This window comes from Muscardinus avellanarius (genome assembly GCF_963383645.1).
Source record: "Muscardinus avellanarius genome assembly, chromosome: 3".
In the NCBI taxonomy this organism is placed as follows: domain Eukaryota; kingdom Metazoa; phylum Chordata; class Mammalia; order Rodentia; family Gliridae; genus Muscardinus; species Muscardinus avellanarius.
The window spans coordinates 133,734,426-133,756,395 of record NC_137788.1 but is presented as its reverse complement, the minus strand read 5'-3'; the positions used below and the strand labels follow the sequence as shown (position 1 = coordinate 133,756,395).

Sequence of the window (21,970 nt, the reverse complement as noted above, 5' to 3'; positions counted from 1 at the left end):
GACAGAGGATGGGAAAGGGTTTGGCCCTCAGCCCAGGCAGCCACAGAAGGTTGTGGGGCAAGAGACCTACCTACCTGTAAAAGGAGGGGAGCTTGGGCAGGAGCCAGCCCAGGGTCTGCAAGGCTGGGGTGGAATTGGGGCTCCTTGGATAGCACCTCCCCCGTGAGATATCAGTCAGAGGAATCCCGGAGCTCTGGAGTGGGGCAGAGCTCAGCCGAGCTTCCTCCCACCCAGCCCCCTGGGAGGATGGGCCCAGGGTCCCCTGGGGAAGCCTCCTAGGGCCAGGCCTGGGGTCCCTGCAAGAGGGGCCTGTAGAGAAGCCCTGTAGCATGCTGAATGGGGCCCGGAGGAGGCGAGGAGGGTAGGTGTCACATTGAAGGGGCACCCCTGAGTTCAGCAAGGGAGCAGATGCCCGCAGATCTGCCTGGCTGCAATGACCCCATCCTGCGAGCTGAGAGCCCCATGGTGGCCCTTCCCCCACCATGGAAAATCCTGCCGAGAGTCTGGGGGCTGGCCGCCTTCCAGCTGGCTTTCCTTACAAACAAAAGGGGCGGGGCTGGCGGGCTGGGTACTGTTGCCTTTGTCTGCACCCTGCAGCCCCCCTCCCCCCAGCCCAGTGGGGTTGTCCTCCAGCACCTGGTCCTCCCTCTCCCAGCCCGGTTCCAGGAGGGCCAGGCAAGAGGCCACCGGGCAGGTGGGCCAGGCAAGCACAGGGCTGCAGGTGGGCCAGGCTGGTCGGAGCGCCCAGCTCAGGCACTGCCCTTACAGGTGGCCTTCCGTCTGGAGTTCGAGTTCAGCAAAGCCATCTTCCTGCACCACCTGGAGATCCAGCTCCGCTCCAGCAGGTCAGCGTCACGCCTGCCCCTCCCTTCAGCTCCCCTGCTGCCCTGTCCCTGCCCTGCCTGGGCGGTGGTGGCCAGTGTGGACCAACAGGCTGCCCGCGTGTTGCCAGCGCTCTTCATCCTTTGGAGGCTGGGGGAGGAGTGACAATGCTCGTCCCTTATCTATCTAACACATTTTAGATAGCAAATCTCTGTTGTTGTTCTGGCTGGGCATGGTGGTGCACACCTGTGATACCAGCACTTGGGAAGCTGAGGCAGGAGGATTGCAGATTTGAGATCAGCCTCAGCAACTTAGCGAGACTCAGCAACTTAGCAAAACCCTGTTTCAAAGTAAAAAATAAAAGAGTAAAATAGGGCTAGGGTGTAGCTCAAAGGTAGACTGCCCCTGGCTTTATTCCTCAGTACAAAAAAAAAAACCCACAAATCTCCATTTCTAGCCAGATGCAATAGCTTACATGTGTAATCCCAGGGACTCAGGAGGGGGACACAGAGTTTGTGTGTGTCCAGAGTCCCCAAAAGCATTCGTCGTATATTTCCACATCTGCAAGTGTCTGCCTTTGGCTGGGGAATCCTTTGGGCCACTCTCCCACAGCTCCATGAGTAGGTGGCCTGAGCCCACATGGCCTCCCAGCTGCAGCCCGAGCCCTCCCTGAGCCCCGCATCAGTCCGAGTACTTGGCAGGCTGGGACAGGAGGATCACGGGTTCAAGGCCAGCCTCTGCAACGTAGCAAGACTCAGCAACCTAGCAGGACCCTGTTTCAAAGTGAAAAATAAAAAGGGCTGGGGGTGTGGCTTGGTGGGAGAATGCCTCTGTGTTCAACCCCCAGTACCACCAAAACAAAATAAAAGGTGGCAGGGGCAGCTGGCACCACACACTCGGGCCTCCCCAGCCTCCTCTCCTTGGAGAAGCCCAGCTCCCTCGCTGGCTGCTCCAGTGCCCCACACCCTGGAGCCTACGGGAGGGACAGCAGACTGCTCCTGACTCTGGCTCTCCCTGTAGTGACAGTGACGAGAAGGACAGCACCAAGGACGACAACACAGCGCTCCTGCGCTTCCACCTCAAATACGAAGCCGATGTCCTCTTCACCAGGTGGGCCGGACAGCACCCCTGCGGGCCCCACCAGGGCTGCCGCTCTCAACCTCCCGGGGAGCCAAGTGGGCCCCCAGTAGTCCAGGGAGGGCAGCCCTCATCCATGGTGAGGTGCCAAGCTAGAGGAAGGAGGGGCATGGCTCAGGGCTCCCAGCTGGGACAGGGCAGGACCCAGCATGGGGACAATGGCAGCACTATCTGTAGAGAATTTTAAAATATAGCCGGGCGTGGTGGTGGCACACACCTGTAATCCCAGTACTTGGGAAGCTGAGACAGGAGGATTGCAGGCTTGAGGCCAGCTCTTGGGTTTAATCCCCAATACCACAAAAATAAATAGAATTTAAAAGACCTATTAAAGCTGGGCGTGGTGGCCCACGCTTGTAATCCCAGCATTTGGGAGGCTGAGACAGGAGGATCAAGGTTTGAGGACAGCCTCAGTTACTTAGTGAGGTCCTTTGCAACTCAGTGAGACCTTGTTTCAAAATAAAGAATAAAAAAATAGGGCTGGGGGTGTAGTTCAGAGGTAGAACACCCCTGGGGTCCATCCCCAGTACCACACACACACACACACACAAAAAATCAACCTAAACACCTCACTGAGAAAAGACTTCCTCTAGGCCACCCCGCTCCCCTCCTTGACAGCCACAGACCCCCGTCTGAGCTCCAAGCAGACAGAGAAGGCCCGGTATGGAAGGGCAGCCTCCTCGAGCCACCCCTAGAGGCTGGGAGGGTGCAGGGTTAGGAGGAAAGTCATGCTTCAAAGAGGCCATGCCCTAGAAAGAGAGGCCACAGCAGGGACAGAAAATACCTGGCTCTCTCCGCAAGCCCGCCCCATGCCCACCCCACACTGCTAACCGAGCGCAGTACTTATTCCTGCTGAGCCTGAGTCCTTCCCCACGGACACAGGGAACCCTGGTCCTCAGCCCGGGGCAGCCGGCGCACGCGCACACCCTCCTTCCTACACTACCTGCCTAGCGGCGCTGACCACCACCCGGGTCCTGTCCTCCTCCCCGCAGGACCAGCAGCCTGAGCCACTACGAGGTCAAGGCCAACAGCTCCCTGGGCAGCTACGAGGGCCTCGGGCCGCCCTTCCACTGCGTGTTCAAGGTGAGGCCGGAGGGCAGCGGGAGGGCCAAGGGCGGGAGCAGAGCAGCCCCTCCCGGAGGGGATCTGGAGCCAGCCTCTACCCTGCCGGCCACCTGCTCCTTGCCTGGATTTTGGCAAGTTCTTTGCTCTCTGGGCGTCTTGGTATCCCTCTGAAAAGCAGCAAGGCTGGAATGGGAGGTTTATCACTGAAGATGAAATGTGCCTGCCTGAAATTCTTTAAGAGAGAGAGAGAGAGAGAGAGAGAGAGAGAGAGAGAGAGAGAGTGTGTGTGTGTATATAAATATATATTTTTTAAAATTTATATAATTTATACATATACATGTAAAAAAAAATACAGTGGTTTAAATACACCAAGGTTTATACTCTCCCATTAAAAAAAAAAGTCTGGAGTTGCTGGGCAGGGTGGCATTTGCCTATAATCTCAGTACTTAGGAGGCTGAGACAGAAGGATCACAGGTTCAAGGGCAGCAATACTTAGTAACTCAGCAAGACCCTGTTTCCAAATAAAAAATTAGCTGAGCGTGGTGGAGCGTGCTTGTAATCTCAGTACTTGGGAGGCTGAGACAGGAGGGTTGCAGGTTCAAGGCCAGCGTGCAGTAACTGGGCAAGATGCTGTTTCGAAGTAAAAAGGAGTTGAGGTGTAGCTAAGAGGCAGAATTCCCTGAGTTCAATCCCCAGTACAAAAATTAAAAATTATTTGTTTATTTATTTATTTATTTATTTATTTTGGTGGTACTGGGGTTCCTGGAAACCCTTCTACCTCCGGACTACACTCCAGACCATTTTTATACTTTTTATTTGGAAACAGGTCTCTTAAGCCAGCGAGGCTGGCTTCGAACCTGCGCGATCCTCCTGTCTCTGCCTCCCAAGCGCGGGGATTACAAGCGTGCACCACCACGCCCGGCAAAAATAATTTTAATTATTTAAATAATTTTATTGAATGATGTTTGTTTATTATTCTTTATTATTAAGTAATAATGTTTTATTATTTATTATCTCGGAGCTCAGAGAATACCCTTGAGTTAAATCCCTAGTACCACAAAATCTTTTAGGAAGTTCAGAGTTGGCAGCTTCACAGTCACCCAGGACTGAGTCTTTTGGTCCACCGTCCTCAGCATGAAATTACCAGCCTCAAGATCATTTTATAAACGGCGTGGTGGCACTCGCCTGGAATCCCAGTACTTGGGGGACTGAGACCGGAGGATCACAGGTTCCAGGGCAGCCTCAGCAAGTAGTGAAACCTAGCAAGACCCTGTTTCAAAAACAAAAACAAAAAAAAATTAAGAAGGGCTGGGGGCGTAGCTCAGAGGTGGAATGCCCTGGTATCGATCCCCAGGAACACACACACACACACACACACACACACACACACACACACACACTTCAAAGTGGCTCCAGCCCCAGCCTTCACATTTGCATTCCAGGCAAGAAGGGGAGAGGAGCCTCTTCCTCAAGCCCCGTTGCGGCTCCTTGTCCCGTGGTGGGTCAGCTGCAGGGGAGTCTGGGAAGTTTTTTGTCAAGGAAGAAGGGAGACATGAGAATTAGGAAGCGTCATAGCATTCTCCACCACCGCAGGCCACAAGAGATTCCACAGCCCTGAAATGAGTTTATCAAATTCTCCCACCGCTGTCTCTCAGCAGGGGCAGGGCAGGCTGACAGTCTGAGCCCTGCCTGCCTGGTCCAAGGGAGGCTTAGTGACCTGCCCAGGGCCGCACAGGCCACCCGTGGCAGAGCCCCAAGGTTCTGACCCTGGTCTCTGCAATTTACATACAAGTCATTTACATACTTTCCATTTACATACAAGTCCCCAGGAGCCCTGCCCTGTCCACGCCCTCCCCACACTCACAAGGGGCAGAGCTTTGCAGCCCCCAGAGTGGAAATGCCAGGGGCCACGTGGGGCCTCTCGGCAGGCTGGGGGAGCACTCCTTGGGCCTCGTCCTCCCCTCCCCCAACTGCTGCTAGGTGTACTGACAATCCCGCTCTGGCCACAGATCCAGAACGTGGGCTTTTTCCCCATCCACGGAGTGTTGATGAAGATCACCGTTCCCCTCGCCACCAGGGGCGGCAACCGCCTGCTGATGCTGAGGGACTTCCACACCGACCAGGTACGGCGCCCAGGACCAGGGACAGACCTAGCCCGGAGGATGTCCTCCTGTCCCCGGACTCCAGGTCCTTCTCCTGAGGAGGAGGACAGGAGAGTCCCCGGAGGCTGAGCTGGCTCAGCATGTACATGCGTGTGTGCGCGTGCATGTGTGTGTGCATATACGTGTGTGTGCATGTCCACCTGCAGGCAAACACATCCTGTAACATCTGGGGGAACAGCACCGAGTACCGATCCACCCCGATGGAAGAAGATTTGAACCGTGTCCCGCAGCTGGTGAGTATCCCCAAGCCAAGAACCCCGGAGACAGGGTGAGAAGCATGCCAGCGCTCCAGGGGCGGCTTAGCCCAGTAGGCTCTCAGTGAGAGCTTACTAAGCTGGGTGCAGCAAGTGGCTGCAGCCCCAGCTACTTGGGAGACTGAGGCAGGAAGATCTCCTGAGCCTACGGAGTTAGGCCAGCCTGGGCAACAGGGCGAGACCCTGTCTCAGAAATTAGAGAGCAACTGGGCGTGGTGGCTGGCGCATGCTGGTCACCCCAGCATTTGGGAGGCTGAGACAGGAGGATCACAGTTCATGGACAGCCTCAGCTGCTACTTAGTGAAGCCCTTTGCAACTCAGTGAGACCCTGTTTCAAAATGAAGAATAAAAAATAAGCCTGGGGGTGTAGCTCCAGAGGTAGAATGCCCCTGGGTTCCATCCCCAGTACCACAAAAAAAATTTTAAAAATGAGAGCGCAAGCTGGGTGTGGTGGTGCCCGCCTGCAATCCCAGTACTTGGGAGACCAAGACTCCAGGAAGAGTCCAGATTTCACGGCCAGCCTCAGCAACTCAGTGAGGCCCTCCACAACGTAGTGAGACCCTGTTGCCAGATAAAATAAATAAAATAAAATAAAATAGGGCTGGGTATAGCTCAGAAGTAGAATGCCCCTGGCTTCAACCTCCAGTCTCTCTCTCTCTCTCCCTCTCTCTCTCTCTCTCTCTCTCTCTCTCTCTCTCTCTCTCTCTCTCTCTCTCACACACACACACACACACACACACACACACACACACACATTATGACACAAGAATGAGAGTGCTCAGAGCACCTAGAGGAGCCCGGTTTGGACACCGAGGGAGGGGTCCTACTCTTGCCCTCTGGAAGGCTCCGCCTTGCAGGAGAGGAGCAGACAGACAACAGAGTCCTAGGATCTGGGCTAAAAGGGTCAGCAGGACCCAGAAAAGCAGAGGAGGGGCAGCGGCCAGAACACACATGGTTTGCCCTGCGGTTCTCTTACCACCCCTCGGCCGCCCACAGCCCAGCTCAACTCCCGAAGCCCTCCCGGGGCACCTGCTGGCGCGGGCGCCCTTCTCAGGATGCCTCAGCCTCCAGGGCCAGTTCCTCCGTGTGCTTTCACATTTCTTCCCCAACTAAAATCTTCGCTGTTCTAGTTGTGTTTCCTCCGATTCAGCCTTCCAGAAGCACTCTGACTGCATAGCACATTACCAAAGATTAAACCTTAAATAGGGTTGGGATGGGCAGTGAGAACCACACAAGGAACTTTAACCTAATAAATTCTAATTGCATGAGGATCTGCTGGGGTTTTCTATCTCACTGTTAGTTTGATTTTCTTGTCATATTACTCTGGCTAGGACTTCCAGGGCAATGGAAACAGAAATGATGACAGGATTGTCAGAACTGTCTTGATCTTCACTTTGAAGGAATCTGATTCTTTAAACGTGTATGATAGTGTGTGAGTGTGTGTGTGTGTGTGTGTGTGTGTGTGTGTATGTGTGTGTGTGTCCCCATAAATCAGATTCAGGAAGTTCCCATCATGAACAGAAGTTAGATTTCCTAAAATACTTTCTGTGCACCTGTTACAGGATCATATTGTTTTTCTTTTAATCTGTTTATACAGTAAAAACATTTATAGATTTCTTAATGTTGAATCAAGTTCTGTGTCTGGAACACACCCAACCTGGTCACCATGCACAACTTCAAATAAAGCATCAGATGTAGGCCCTGGGTTTCCCTCCCAACCTCCCTGGCGTCCCGGGCCATGCGTCCCCATGCACACCCTTCTCCTTGTCCCCTGTGCTCTGCCCCACCTCTGCCAGGAGTAAAACCCTACTTGGTCAAGCTCTATGGCCAGGTCCTACATCTGGGGGTCCAGGGTTCTGACCTTATCGCAGGTCACAGCCAGGCGGGCTGCCCCATCCTGCTTCTCCACATCCCCAGTGCCCCCCAAGACCCACATTCTCTTTTAGAATCACAGCAACTCCGATGTGGTCTCCATCAGTTGCAACATAAAGCTGGCCCCCAGTCAGGAAATCGACTTCCACCTGCTGGGGAACCTGTGGCTGACGTCCTTGAAAGCAGTGAGTGGGCCTGGGGGAGGCTGGGAGGGAGGGGAGGGGAGGAGAACGGAGGGGAGGCAGGGGAGCAGAAGCTCCTGGAGCCAGCCCTGAGGACCCTGTGCCGTCCAGCTCAAGTTCAGATCTATGAAGATTGCCATCAACGCGGCCCTGCAGAGGCAGTTCCACAGCCCCTTCATCTTCCGCGAGGACGACCCCAGCCGCCAGGTGAGCCCAGGAGCCCTGCCGACCTGCCTTGGCCCTGCAGCTTGGGAAAGGGCTGCTCCGCCCCTTCCCTGGGAGACAAGCAGGCTGAGGAGAGAGAAGGAACGCCATGGACAGATCTCGGGCACAAGTGGGAGGTGCCAAGGGGCATGCAGCCAGTGCCCTCCTCTCCTGCTGCAAGCACCTGGGAGCTAGTGAAACGCAACCTGATTGTTGCAGACCACACTGGCCCACCTCAGGGTCAGTCTGTGAGAGAGGTGCTCTCCTAGGACAGCGGGATGTTGGGTTGTAAAGAAAGCCCAATCAGCCGGGCACTGTGGCCCACACATGTAATCTCAGCACTTGGGACGCTGAGACAAGAGGATCACAGGTTCAAGGCCAACCTCAGAAATTTAGCAAGGCCCTCAGCAACATAAGGGAAACCATGTTTCAAAATAAATAAAAAGGCTCAGAGGTAGGATGCTCCTGGGTTCCGGAGAGAGAGGGAGAGGGAAAGGGGGAGAGAGAGAAGAAGAAGAGGAGGAGGGGGAGGAGGAAGAGGAGGAGGAGGAGGAGGAAAAGGAGGAGGAGGGGGAGGAGGAGGGGGAGGAGGAGGAAGAGGAGGAGGAGGAGGAGGAGGAGGGGGGGGGGAGGAGGAGAGGAGAGAAAGACAGACAGCCACACTGCAGGGAGGGAGGGCAGCCTGTATGCTGTGGAAAGAGACAGCGCAGTGTGGAGCTCTGCTGCCCTCCACTGGCTGCATCCCAGAAACACCGGCCTGGGCTCAAGGGACCCCACCCCAGCAGACCCTGGCTAGCAGAACCCAAAAGGTCAGGAAGCCAGGCTTCACCCAAAGAACCCAGCGGATTTCAACCCAGTCAGGGTGGGTGTGCCAGGCAGAAGGGACCAGAGCCCAGAAGCCGCACACAGGGCCAGGCCTCCCGGGCCGTGGCAGGCGAGGCAGCAGCCTGGCTGACTGTCCAGGCCTGAGGCTCTGGCCTCTGGGCCCCAGGCACAGCCACAGCCCCCTCTCCATGGAAGCTGGCACCCGCCTGGCCTCCTTCTGTATGCTTTTGTTCATGTGGCACATGCCGGGTGTCCCTTCTACAGCTCAGACCAGGCAGAGGGCAGAGATGACTTGGACAGACAAGAGGACAGTGCCGGCAGAGCCCGGCCATCTGGGGGAGCCTGGGTGCAGGGACAGTGTCAGGGCAGAGAGCAGCCAGGGAGAGAGCTTGCGGAGAGGGGCCATTTGAACTGAATCTTGAAAGATACTTTAGGGTTTCCCAGGTATCCAAAAGAGTAGGTGAAGCCGAGTGTGGTGGGGCACACTTGTGATCCCAGCATTTGGGAGGCTGAGCCAGGAGGACTATGGTTCACAGACAGCCTCAGCTACTTAGTGAGGCCCTCTGCAACTCAGTGAGACCCTGTTTCAAAATAAAGAATAAAAAATAGGGGTAGGGGTGGAGCTCGGAGGTAGAATGCCCCTGGGTTCCATCTCTAGTACTGCAAAAAAAAAAAAAAAATTGTGAACATCATGACCACCAAATATGGTTAAAGCCAGGGACTGGATGGTTCTCCCCAAGGTTGCTTTATGACTTTTGTGGCCCTCGCCACTTTGGCTTTGGGGGGCCCTTCCCCCATTTTTTTTTTTTTTTAGCCAGGCGTGGTGGCGCACACTTATATTCCCAGCATTTAGGAGGCTGAAACAGGAGGATCACCATTTGCAGACAGCCTCAGTTATTTAGTGAGGCCCTTTGGAACTCAGTGAGACCCTATTTCAAAATAAAGAATAACAGCTGTGCATGGTGGCACATACTTGTCATCCCAGCATTCAGGAGGCTGAGACAGGAGGATTGCTGTTTACAAACAGCCTCAGCTACTTAGTGAGGCCCTTTGCAACTCAGTGAGATTCTGTTTCAAAATAAAGAATAAAAAATAGGGTTGGGGGTATAATCAGGTAGAATGCCCCTGGGTTCCATTCCCAGTATGACAAAAATAAATAAATAAATATTAAAAAATTAAAAACAGGGCTGCGGGTATAGATCAGAGGTAGAATGCCCTTGGGTTCTGTTTGCAGTACTGCAAAAAATAAATTTTTTTTTAATTTTTCAAGTTGGTATTAAAAAATATAATCAAAGCTAGGTTATCTTCTTTTTTTTTTTTTTTTGGTGGTACTGGGGTTCCTGGAAGCCCTTCTACCTCCGGGCTACACTCCCAGACCTATTTTTACATTTTTATTTGGAAACAGGGTCTCCTAAGCCAGCCGTGCGCGGTGCCTTCAAACCTGCGCGATCCTCCTGTCTCTGCCTCCCAAGCGCGAAGATTACAAGCGTGCGCCACCACGCCCGGCTTTTCTTCTAATTTTAAAGCCAATTAAAAGTTCTCTGGACTCAAGGTGTTGTGGGCTGCAGGTGCTGGGCCTATGGTTGTTCCTGTAAACAAGCCCCAAGTCCCCGGGCAGTGGCTGCACCCAGAGTCAAAGCAACCCCAGGGCATTTGGGAGGCGGTGAGGACGCAGCCCTATGCTAGGAGGGTCCAGGGAGAGTGGGGTGGCCAAGGCAAAGGTAGATCGTGTTCTGCAGAACCACCTGGCGTGGACAGTCCAACTCAGGTGTCCATGGGGCAGGGCCACCATCTGAGGCCTTGGCCAGCTGGAAAGCCATCCCTCCGTGGCATCTCCCTGAGGAAGGGGTGCAGCTCCCCACCAGGTGCCGCTGACCCTGGTCCTTCCCAGGCTGGCACCCACCCCGGGACACTGGCACTGTTGACCCGGCTCCCCCTTCCCTTGCAGGTGGTGTTTGAAGTCTCCAAGCAAGAGGACTCGCAGATCCCCATCTGGATCATTGTGGGCAGCACGCTGGGGGGCCTCCTGCTGCTGGCCCTGCTAGTCCTGGCGCTGTGGAAGGTGAGGCCACAGCTGCCCAAGCCTGGGCTCCGGCCTCTGGACCTAAGGTCACTGCCCTACTCCTCCCCATGGGAGCAGGCACCAGTGCCGCCTCTCACTACCGCAGGACTGGGTCGGCCAGCAGAGGGCGCTCCCACTGTGGCTCCAGGGCCTGCAAGCCTCGTGCGGGTTCCTCCGAGAACTTTGAAAACTAGGGTTCCCGGAGTGCGTGGTGGCGCACGCTTGTAATCCCCGCGCTTGGGAGGCTGAGACAGGAGGATCACACAGTTTCGAAGCCAGCCTCAGCTACTTAGTGAGGCTCCCAGCAATTTAGTGAGATCCCTGTTTCCAAATAAAATATAAAAATAGGTCTGGGAGTATAGCCCGGAGGTAGAAACCTTCTGGGTTCCACCCCCAGTACCACCAAAAAAAAAAAAAAAAGAAAAGAAAAGAAAAGAAAAGAAAAGGAAACTAGGGTCCCTCATCAGGGAACACACACACACACACACACACACACACACACACACACACAATATTAAAGCAAGTTCACACAACCAAACAACGCTCCAATGATGTAGGCCATTCTGGTAAAGAACCCTGGTCTCAAACTCCTACAACGGGGGAGTGGTAGGGAATGCTAAGCAGCAGGACCTGCGGCAGATGGTAGGAGCCAGGTGGGCGCTCCAAGAGCGGGCTATTCAGGGAATGCTGAGGAGGGTCGTGGGACAGCGGGAGGGGAGGCAGGCCTTGTCTGCGCTGCCCACCATGAGACCTCGCCTTGCCTTCCCACAGCTCGGCTTCTTTAAAAGTGCCAGGCGCAAGAGGGAGCCTGGCCTGGACCCCACCCCCAAAGTGCTGGAGTGAGGCTCGGAGGAGGAGGCTTCGCGTTGATGGGGGCCCAGCCAGCTCAGGCTGCGCGCAGGCCGGGGCTGTGAGCCCACCGAGCTGCAGCGGAGCGGAGTGGACGCCCTCGGGCTTTGCGCTGGACCTCTCGCCAAGGACGGCGCCTGTTCCCCTGGGACAGAACTCCAGCCATGTTAAGAGGGACCACCCTACTGGAGACCGGGACACTCCAGTACAGATGCCTGGGGACTTAAAGGGACTCCTCCAAGCCCCCCCCCCCGGGCTCTGCGGGGGGCATCTGCTGCCCCAGCCACTCTGGTGCTAGGAATTCGCAATCATGCGCACCTCCAAAGAAACCCGCGGAGGAAGACTGTCAATCCCGCCCGGACCCCCAGTTCCAGAAGGACCTGCATTCTACAAGGCCCTCCCACCCCTCGCCCTTTCGGTGGACTCCCAAGTCAGACCCCTCCTTTCCCATAGGGAGGCCCCAGGCGCCTGGAGGAGCCGGAGCCCCAGGCTTAAGATGGCAGCTGCAGGCCGGGGTGAAGAGCGACCCTGCGAGGCGGACCCGCCAGGCGGCCGGCGGGACCCAGGACCCCAGGACCCTCGCCTGCGGCCCAGCTGAGGGCTCCCGAGACAAAGCCCCGGGCTCGCACGCCTCGCCGCCGCGGCGGGCAGAGGGCAGGGCGGGCAGCTCTCTCCCTAGCACCCGCCACCCCGCCGGAGCCCCCACGCCCCACCCCTGCCACCAGCCTGCGGGTGCGGGAGGAGGGCTGGGGGCGCAGTCGAGGGTCCTCCCTGGGACGCACTGAATAAAGCCCGTGCCAGGACCCTCAGCGCGGGTGCTGCCTCGGGGGCAGGTGATGCGAGCGGCCACGGCGGCACCCCCTCCCAAGGACAAGGGGACGCTGATACCCCGCCGAGTAATTTATGCCTTAACTTTCGTTTGAGGTGGAAATGAAAGAGGAAAACGTCAAAGGCACCTGTTCCCCTATGCATTGCTAGACCTTTACCGTCGTCACTATTTTTACGAAAAAAATATTTTAAGGGTTTAAAACCCACGGCACTGACCGCATCCTGTAGGCGGAGCGTTTCCCAGCGAGCAGCACTCTGCTTTAAAGAGGAGGGGAGGGGCTTCCTGCTTCCTTCCAAGAGCATCCAGAAGCGGGGCTGCTGTCCACCCCTTCCTCCCTCCCAAGTCCCCACCCGCTCTTTGGCCAGGGTGGACGATTAGAACCAGATGCTTCTCTGTGGCGTCCACCCCTAGTCCCAGCTCCCTCGCCACCCTCAGGCCTCCCCAGGGTGGGGCTTAGGTGTCGCTCTTCCTACCATGGCAACCTACCTAGTTTCTTCTTAGGTGCAGGTTACTTTTAAACCAAGTTGTTTCCATTCTATTCCTGCACCATTCATTTACTGGAATTTCAGCAAGTAGAACCTTAGAAATTATTCCTAATTCCTCATAGAGAAGCACTCTCAGACCAGAGAAGTTGAGAGCCCCAAGTCTCACAGCAAGATCAAGACGAGGCCCAGCCCCATCAGCCCAGGCAGACTGGCACTGGCCCAGCCTCCAAGGGCCAAATGAGCAAGCGGGGAGGATGGTGGGATAAGCCTGGACATCAGAACCCGCTATCCTTCTAAGAGAATCGCTAGGAAGTCCTGAGTCGTACTGCACCACTCTTCACTCTTATGAATGGAATGACCTGGCAAAAAAAGAACTCATGAACTCAAAAGTACATTGTCTGATTTGAAACACATCTTTCAAACCTATCAGATCTCAGATAATGCTCGAATGAAAGGCCTGGTTGTAGAAGTTGGCGTGCACATTTTTAACAACTTTTTTGAGGGGGTGCTGGGGATCCAAGCCTGGGCCTCACACTCACTAGGTGAGCACACTAACAACCCTCCCCAGGCCTTCACTAAGGCCAACTAAGGGCCAAAGGGTGAAGAGGCTGAAGGCTGGCGTGTGCAAGGCCTCTCCTTTTCCTCCTCTTTCTCTTACCAATGCTCCCTTTCTTCTAAACACTCTGAAGTAGAAATGTCCAAGACTGGCCTTAAGACTGCCTAGCAGGCAAATAGAAGAGACGTTTTAGAGGCAGCAAAGCCTCATGCTCAAGCATTTTTTCTTATCCTGGCTGGACTCATTAGAATCACCTGAAAGCATTAAAAGATACTGAAGCAAGGGCCCTGCCCCTAGGGCTTCCAATTTAATCAATTGGGAGAGTTTGTTCCAAGCTGAGCTTGACTGCAAGTAGACATAAAGGCTAGGAAATTAAGAAATGAGTTACTGTGCACAGGTGACATGTTTCTGTGACATCCTGGGGACTACAATGTCGTTGTCAAAGTCATTCGAGTTAATCTGGCTCTAGTCTGGAGTTAGAAGACCTTCCAGTTATGGCAAGTCTCTACTCCAGGATCTGTTGCAGATTCCACCCCTTACCCAGTCCTCAGAACCCAACGGGGCTTTGGGAAGTACTGGGCACTTTTGCTGTTGACTGGGAGGGGAGTTGAACAGCAAGGCTCTGAAGACAATTTTTGACATTTAGAGGCAAGCAGCCCAAAATGCAACCTCAAATCAACATTAAAATTCTTATTTTGGCTCACAGATGGATGTTATCAACCATGCTCTATCTGCTGGCTAAGAATAATTGTTAGAGCCGGGCATGGTAGCGCACCCTTGTAATCCCAGTACTTGGGAGGTTGAAACAGGAGGATCGCATAGGTTCGAAGCCAGCCTCAGCTACTTAGTGAGGCTCTCAGCAACTCAGTGAGACCCTGGTTCCAAATAAAGTATAAAATAGTCTGGTAGTATAGCCTGGAGGTAGAAAAGCCCCTGGGTTCCACCCTCAGTACCACAAAAAAAGAAATAATAGTTAGGATGAATCAAAGGGCTAATTCCTGTTAACCGGAAATATAATGAACTTAAAAATGGTTTATTCTTTAGAGTATAATGGGCCCAACCTGAACACCACTGTAAGCTTTGGAGCTCTGTGACCACATAGCTAAGCAAATCTGCAACCAACAGATGGCTTTAGAACTTAGGTATTTTGTTGCTGTTGTTGGGTTTTTTTTGGGGGGGGGGGTACTGAGGATTGCAATACAAGGGCATTGTATCTCTGAGCTACACCCCCAGCCCTATTTTTTTTTTAAGTCTCTATTTTTGAAACAGGGTCTCACTGAGTTTTAAAGGGCCTAAGTAGCTGAGGCTGTCTGCAAACTGCGATCCTCCGGTCTCAGCTTCCCGAATGCTGGGATTACAAGCATGTGCCACCACACTCAGCTGAATTTAGATGGTTTTAGATGGCCTCTGAATTGGCAGGGTTTCTAGGTCCTGGGTTTGTATAGTAGAGGAGAAAGACCTCAAAGTATGAGCAGTGAAATGAGATGAGCAAGACGTCCCAGGTGATTTCAGTAGTGTGTGTGTGTGTGTGTGTGTGTGTGTGTGTGTGTGTGTGTGTGTGTGTTAGTTACTGGGGATGAAACCCTTCTACCTACGGGCTACACTCCCAGACCTATTTTATATTTTATTTGGAAACAGGGTCTCTTAAGCCAAATGAGTCTGGCTTCAAACCTGCGCGATCCTCCTGTCTCAGCCTCCCAAGCGCGGGGATTACAAGCGTGTGCCACCACACCCGGCTTTCATTAGACTCTTGACCTGAAGCAGTGGGGCTCTGCTAGGAGACAACCTCCCCCCCCCCACCAAGGGATGTGCAGTCCTCAAAGATACAGAAGCTGAGGGGTAGGCCTAGGGTAGATGCAAGAAAGGCTGCATGTGGTGTGCGGGTAAGTGCATGTCAATTAGGGATCCTTAGTCCTGTCGAGCAGAGGTGGAAAGGAGGAATCCAGTCAGGAATGCATCTTCTTGCTGGCATTAGATGGGGCCAGCATGCGGGCTGAGGGCGACATATCCCATGAAGCAGATCAGCCAGAGCTGAGCTTCTCCAAGTTCAGTCCCTCGGCTGCCTCAGTCAGGGCCACAGACATCTAAGTCCCACTCCAGACTTCACAGATGCTATTATTCTCTGAGGGAATTCTAAGTGCACTGACCTTATAGAACTAACAAGGTAGAGCCGTGATATTTTGTACTCCCTAATCTTCGGTTTCATTCACAACCTATTTCAGCTGAACTTCAGCTAAACTTAGGCCTGTCCTGGTGGCAAAAATCCCAAGGTACCTGGTCCAGTACAAACAGTGGAACTTACTGTTTATTTTTAGTGGGGTTTACTTCTGTTCAGGAAAGTTGTGCTTCTTAACAATCCAGGTAGAATTGGAAGAGCCAAGTGCTACCACAGCAGAGGTGTGGGGTAACTGGGCCTCCGGATAGGTGACAGAGCTGCAGAGAGGTTATCCTTTCCTTCCCAGGATAAACTGCTTCCTCCATCAGTATTCAAGAGTTTTAGCCCTAACACACTCCCAAAACGAACATGAGACTCAAGTCAGTCCCCCCTGGCTTCAGGCATCAGGATGCCAAACAGACTATAAGAGCAACAGACTTAACTGCTGGGCCTGGTGGCACACACTTGTAATCCCAGTACTTGGGAGGCTGAAGACAGGAGGATTGAAGGTTCTTGGCCAGCCTCTGCTATCTGGTGAGGCCCTCTGCAACTTAATGAGACTGTTTCAAAACAAAGGAACAAAAAATAGGGCTGGGGTGTAGCCCAGAAGTAGAATGCCCCTGGGTTCAATACCCAGTACCACAAAAAAGAAAATGAGAAAAAGAAAAAAGAGGAAGAAAGAAAGAAAGAAAGAATGAATGAATGAATGAATGAAAGAGGCTCTTGTAATCCCAGCATTTTGATGAGCATGAACATTAACTAGGTTCTTCTCAAGGACAGCCAGTCCTAATCAACAAATGTAATCTGCAGAGGGCTTTCGTGTCAATCACTTGACATCACTCTAAAGTGGGACAGCACGTTCCACAGCAGAATCGGAAACAAAAGTGGAGTTTTTCTGGTAGTGTGCAGAGGGTCCAGAACCTGTATCTGTCCTCTGAAACACTCCAGTAAGATAAAGGCCAAAATGTGCCTAGCAAACTCACCAGGCTCAAAGAAGGGTATGAGCAAAAAATTATTACAAAAAATTATTACAAAAGTAGTAGTGCCATCCCTGATGGGCTCCTCCATGGTGATCAGCCTTGCATGTTCTTTTTATCTTCCTGATAGTGCATTAAAAAACAAAATGCAGGCTGGGCGTGGTGGTGCACGCTTGTAATCCCCGCGCTTGGGATGCTGAGACAGGAGGATTGCACAGGTTCGAAGCCAGCCTCAGCTACTTCATGAGGCTCTCAGCAACTTAGTGAGACCCTGTTTCCAAATAAAGTATAAAAAATAGGTCTGGGAGTATAGCCCGAAGGTAGAAAGCCTCTGGGTTCCACCCCAGTACCACCACCAAAAAAAAAATGCAGCCAGGCATGGTGGCACTCGCCTTGTAATCCCCGAGTTTGGGAAGCAGAGACAGGAGGATCGCGCAGGTTTAAAGTCAGCCTCGCTGGCTTAAGAGACCCTGCTTCCAAATAAAATATAAAAATAGGTCTGGCAGTGTAGACCAGAGGTAGAAGGGTTCCATCCCCAGTACCACAAAAATAAAAAAAAAAAAGAAAATGCAGCTTACTAAAAGCAGCCCAGATTCCCCCACCCCCACCCCCAGTGCTGAGGATGGAACCCAGGGGCATTCTGCATCCAAGCTACACTCCCAGCCCTTTTTTTTTTTTAATTCTTTATTTTGAAATGGGAGCCAGGCGTGATGGCGCACACTTATAATCTTAGCATCCGGGAGGCTGAGACTGGAGGATCACGGTTCACGGACAGCCTCAGCTACTTAGTGAGACCCTTGGCAACTTAGTGAGACCTTTTTTTCAAAATAAAGAATAAAAAATAGGGCAGGGGGTATAGCTCAGAGGTCGGATGCCCCTGGATTCCATTCCCAGAACAGAGAAAGAAAGGAAGAAAGAAAGAAAGAAAGAAACAAACAAACAAACAAACAAACAAACAGGGTCTCACTGAGTTGCAAAGGGCCTAAGTACCTGAGGCTGTCTGTGAATGGCGATCCTCCTGTCTCAGGCTCCCAAATGTGGGATTACAAGTGTGTGCCACCACACCTGGCCAGAATTTTTAAATATCATAAATTTTTATTCAGGAAATGAAAAGTTGAGGGAAAATAGAAAATCAGATTTCAACGAGGGTCGTCTGGCTGGTGACAAACCTATCAAGGGCAGAGGCCAGCCACACATTCCCTGGACAGGGCCTGACACAGGGGAGGTAGTCAATACGGTTTCCCAAGAGTTGGTTCCCAACTGTTGAGGCAAGAGAAAGCCCCCAGTTTTCCTCTCTGCTGGAATAAGCACATAGAATTTTAAAAGCATAAATTTGAAAATATAGTTTTATCTAAACTTGATTCCAAGTAAGATCTTATGAAACACTAAAACCTTCTCTCTCTTACTGAAGTTTTCTAGATCAAGTAGACTACTACCAGTACTTACTTTAGTTTGGTCATGTTACTTTAATACAGCAGACATTACGAGAAACAAAGAAAAAAAAAAAACATGCTCATAAAGCCTGCCTGGACGATTCTGTAGTGCAGCAGGCTACAATACGTGTTACAGACTGGAATGTCTACCACAAATCTGAAAACAAACGTGTGCCCAGGATGCGCTCCAATACCGTCTACCACTGCACACTCTCCTGGCAGTGTTTACCACTGTAATCAGGTAAAAGAAACATAAGGTCTGGATACTGGAAATAAGAAGGCAGAATTACCATTACCTGCAAATGAGGTAAACGTTATCTGGGCCATGCAAAGGAAACAACTGAAAAAAAAAAGTTTAAAGAACAAATCCATCAAATTTCTTTTGTAAGAACATTAACAAGTATATTTAACAATATCAACAAATTTAGTGACAAATATGAAAAATTTGTAAAGACTGTCATTATAAAGAAACTCAAAAGTCTCTGGAGAGAGATATACATAAAAGACTTCACTAAATGGATCTTTCTTTTGGGGGAAAAAAAAAAGGCTCAGCACTATAGCAATGTCCAGCCTTCCTAAATAAATCTATTGATTCAATACTAGACAAAATGATCTCATGAGATCAAAGTTCATATGGAGGAAAAAAACATACAATGTGTGTGTGTGTGTGTGTGTGTGTGTGTGTGTGTGTCCCAAAAAAGACAAATGAAGAAATACTAGCACAACTAAGAACGCTAAACACTTACAAGGCACCAAGATCTATACTAGACAGGCAGGTCTAGGGACTGAACTCACAGGCATTCTCTGGGCACGCTCAGACCTTTTTATTTGTTTTCAAATAGGTCTTACTTAGGTTGCTGAGGGTCTCACAACCTTGAACATGTGATCCTCCTGTCCTAGCCTCCCAAGCACTGAGATTAAGGGCATATGCCGCACCACCAAGCCCATCTCCATGTTAAGCTTTTTTTTTTTTTTTTTTTTTGCCGTACTGGGGATGGAACCCAGAGGCATTCTAACTCCAAGCTACCCTCCAGCCCTATTTTTTATTCTTTATTTTGAAACAGGGTCTCACTGAGTTACAAAGGGCCTCACGAACCATAATCCTACTGTTTCAGCCTCCCAAATGCTGGGATTTCATGTGTGGGCCACCACGCCCGCCCGGCCATGTTAAGCATTTCATTATCTCATTTGTTCAGCATAGTTCAAGTTAGATAATATTATTATGCCAGTTTATATAAACTGAGACTTAGAAAGAAAAATAACCCGCCAAGGTCACAGAGCTAATAAGTGGTAGAGCAGTAAGTGAACCCAAACAAAAGTCCTCAAGCTCTACTGCACTAGCCGGATACTTACATCAAATAAACTCCTGGTGGGTCAAAAATTTAAAATTAAAGAGGACAAAGGAGACAGACATGGTGGCGCACGCTTGTAATCCCAGCATTCGGGAGTCTGAGACAGGAGGTTCAAGGTTCACTGAAAGCCTCAACTACTTAATGAGGCCCTTGCCACTCAGTGAGACCCTGTTTCAAAATAAAGAATAAAAAATAGGGCTGGGGGTGCAGCTCAGAGGTAGAATATCCTGGGTTCCATCCACAGTACTGAAAAAAAAAAAAAAAAAAGAACAAAGGGAGAAAGCCATAAAAGTTTCTGGTTTTCAATAAACATGGGTTAAAAAAAAGATTTTATGACCTTGGGATGAAGACAGCCTGATAAGCAGGATACAAAGCTTAGCCCACCAAAAATATAGTCCCAGTACTGGGGAGGCTGAGACAAGAGAATTCCAGGTTCAGTTTAGATCAGCCTCACAAGTAGTAAGACTCAGCAACCTAGGAAGACCCTGTTTCAAAACAAAAAATAAAATTGGGCTGGGGAGTATAGCTCATATGTAGGTTCACTCCCTAACACCACACACAAAAAAGGGGAAATTTCTGATACAAAAACTACTATATTTAAAGTTTTTTTAAAAACCTAAAAACTCTTCAATGACAATTCATTTTCCTTAAACTTCCACATAGTAAGATCATAAATCAAATGCAAAGACAAATGGCCAGTAAATACATGTAAGGTTCAACATCATTCATAATGAAGGAACACAAATCAACCATAAAATACTACTTTTCATTAACCACCCTTGCAGAAACTACATGATGAGGTGAGACCCAATGTTAACAAAGACACGGGGAGGTGGAAGGCAACTTGGTACTCTCTACCAAGATTTTTAATACTGAGTCACTGAACTACAAGTCCCAGTGGTAGGCAGGAATTTGTTGAATGAATACTATACCTAAGAATGTTCATGACAGCATTACTTGGAAAATGAAAAACAGAACACTTAAAGTCCATCAATAAGACCTGCTTAAATAAATTTTCAGTCCATCCATAGAATTAAATGCAATAAACTAGTTTTTTTTAAAAAATCTATGCATATAGAAATGAAAAATGCTTGAGAAATTAAGAAAAGGTTCACCTACATTTTTCAAAAAGAAATAATATCTATATATACAGGAAAATTCTGAGAAGCTATTCAAAAAATAGTGTTTTGCCTCTGAGTGTCCAGATGGAGAGTGACAGAGATGGAAAGGAAATTTTCTTTAATATGAATTTTTTCCTTACACACGTATAACTTCAACAACTGTGTCTCAAGTGAACTCCACAAAAGATCGTACCACACTGGACAATAAAGACACAAACTTCAAGGTAGTTTTTTTCAAACATTTACTGAACACAAACACCATTTTTCCTTTTACACAGCAAGATTGTTAGTTTCAAATTAGCTGAGCTATTAGGGCTGTCAATTACCATGAAATTAAAAATGATTCTACATGTCAAACTCAAATCGAAAATGTCATGCAATATATATATCACTACTAGACCTCTGGTGCAGTCAGCAAGTTTACTATGTTTATTAAGGTCACATAAATGGTTGACAAAAGTGCACAACAGATGACATCACCGGCTTGTTATAATCACAGTGAATTACTAGAGCACAACAACGGGGCTCCTCCAGACTGCAGGACTGCAGGATGGGGGGATACTACCAAGGTCAGGATCTTCCCCATAGGTTTAGCCAGCCGAATTTACTCCCCAACTAGGCACCTCTGAAAAGACTGGTTAGGAAAGCTCAGTTTTTTCCCTCATCTTTTCTTCTCTACTAAACAAAAAGCCATGCACAAATTTTACAACACCTGATAAAAAAATAGATACAAAACCTGTTCATCACTTGGCACGCTGGATCTTCGCTCCTTCATTGTTCTGATTAGGCCATTCATCACACGATTCATCCCTAGACGAAAAGCTGTTAATAATTTTGCAATACTCATACTCCCATAACCACCAAGTCACTGTCCCTTCCCTACACATGAACACAAAATACACAGCACAAGCCTAGGAATAGAGACCACATTTATTTTACAGCTCTAAAAATTAATATATCACCATTAGCCGTGTAGTATTTGTTTCAGGTCTCATGTTTGGGGAGGAGATGCTGTACAACCCAGCCCATCTACAGGTCTGGGCAAGTCTGCCAGAAATGTCTAGGAAAGCCCTCCGATGTGACATACACAATAAGGGGCTTTCTATGTTCAAGAGACGATATCCAGAACATAGCTGTTTATTTTCAAAATGGGAATGAACACAGCTTAAAATATTCTGGACTAAAAATCTTCTCATAGAGCAAAAGGCAGAATTTTGTTTTCTTTAACCCCTTTTAATGTTACAATAAAGTCAGTGAGAAAAACAGAATGTTCGCTTGTGTATCAATATGTTTGGCTAGCCTGAAAAGGGAAGTTTCTGATTTTTACAGAAAATCTCCTGTGACAAGGCCTTTATATTTTCATCCAACTACTCACTAGTCCAACTACTGGCTGCTTCTAAACCTGCAAACTGTAATCCCAGGCCCAGCAACTCATTCTCCATGCCGCCCCATTACCAAAATAGAGAATTCTTCTGCTCAAATCATCCACAGTGGTCTTATTCAAAGAGTAGCTGCCTTGACTATGATGAAAACTGTTAAGAGGGTATTGTTCCCCCTGAAATTTTAATTTTCAAAAACACTTATCAAAGATAGAGTTGGCATTTAGGGAGCTGCTGCCCCCAGATCATATT

The 21,970-nt window shown here is 50.2% G+C and overlaps 1 protein-coding gene across 1 annotated transcript in view; it reads left to right on the top strand.

Moving 5' to 3' along the window:
• The window catches only part of ITGA11 (integrin subunit alpha 11), a gene marked incomplete at its 3' end in the record, with an annotated part of 112,301 nt that extends 100,876 nt beyond the window's left edge, over positions 1-11,425 (top strand). Inside the window, exons 22-30 of the mRNA XM_080692197.1 lie at positions 769-845; positions 1,843-1,932; positions 2,949-3,039; positions 5,031-5,144; positions 5,330-5,416; positions 7,384-7,494; positions 7,603-7,698; positions 10,469-10,582; positions 11,354-11,425. Of these exons, the coding sequence (XP_080548323.1) occupies positions 769-845; positions 1,843-1,932; positions 2,949-3,039; positions 5,031-5,144; positions 5,330-5,416; positions 7,384-7,494; positions 7,603-7,698; positions 10,469-10,582; positions 11,354-11,425 (852 nt within the window). The remainder of the gene's footprint in view (positions 1-768; positions 846-1,842; positions 1,933-2,948; positions 3,040-5,030; positions 5,145-5,329; positions 5,417-7,383; positions 7,495-7,602; positions 7,699-10,468; positions 10,583-11,353) is intronic.
• Between the last annotated feature and the right edge of the window lie 10,545 nt (positions 11,426-21,970).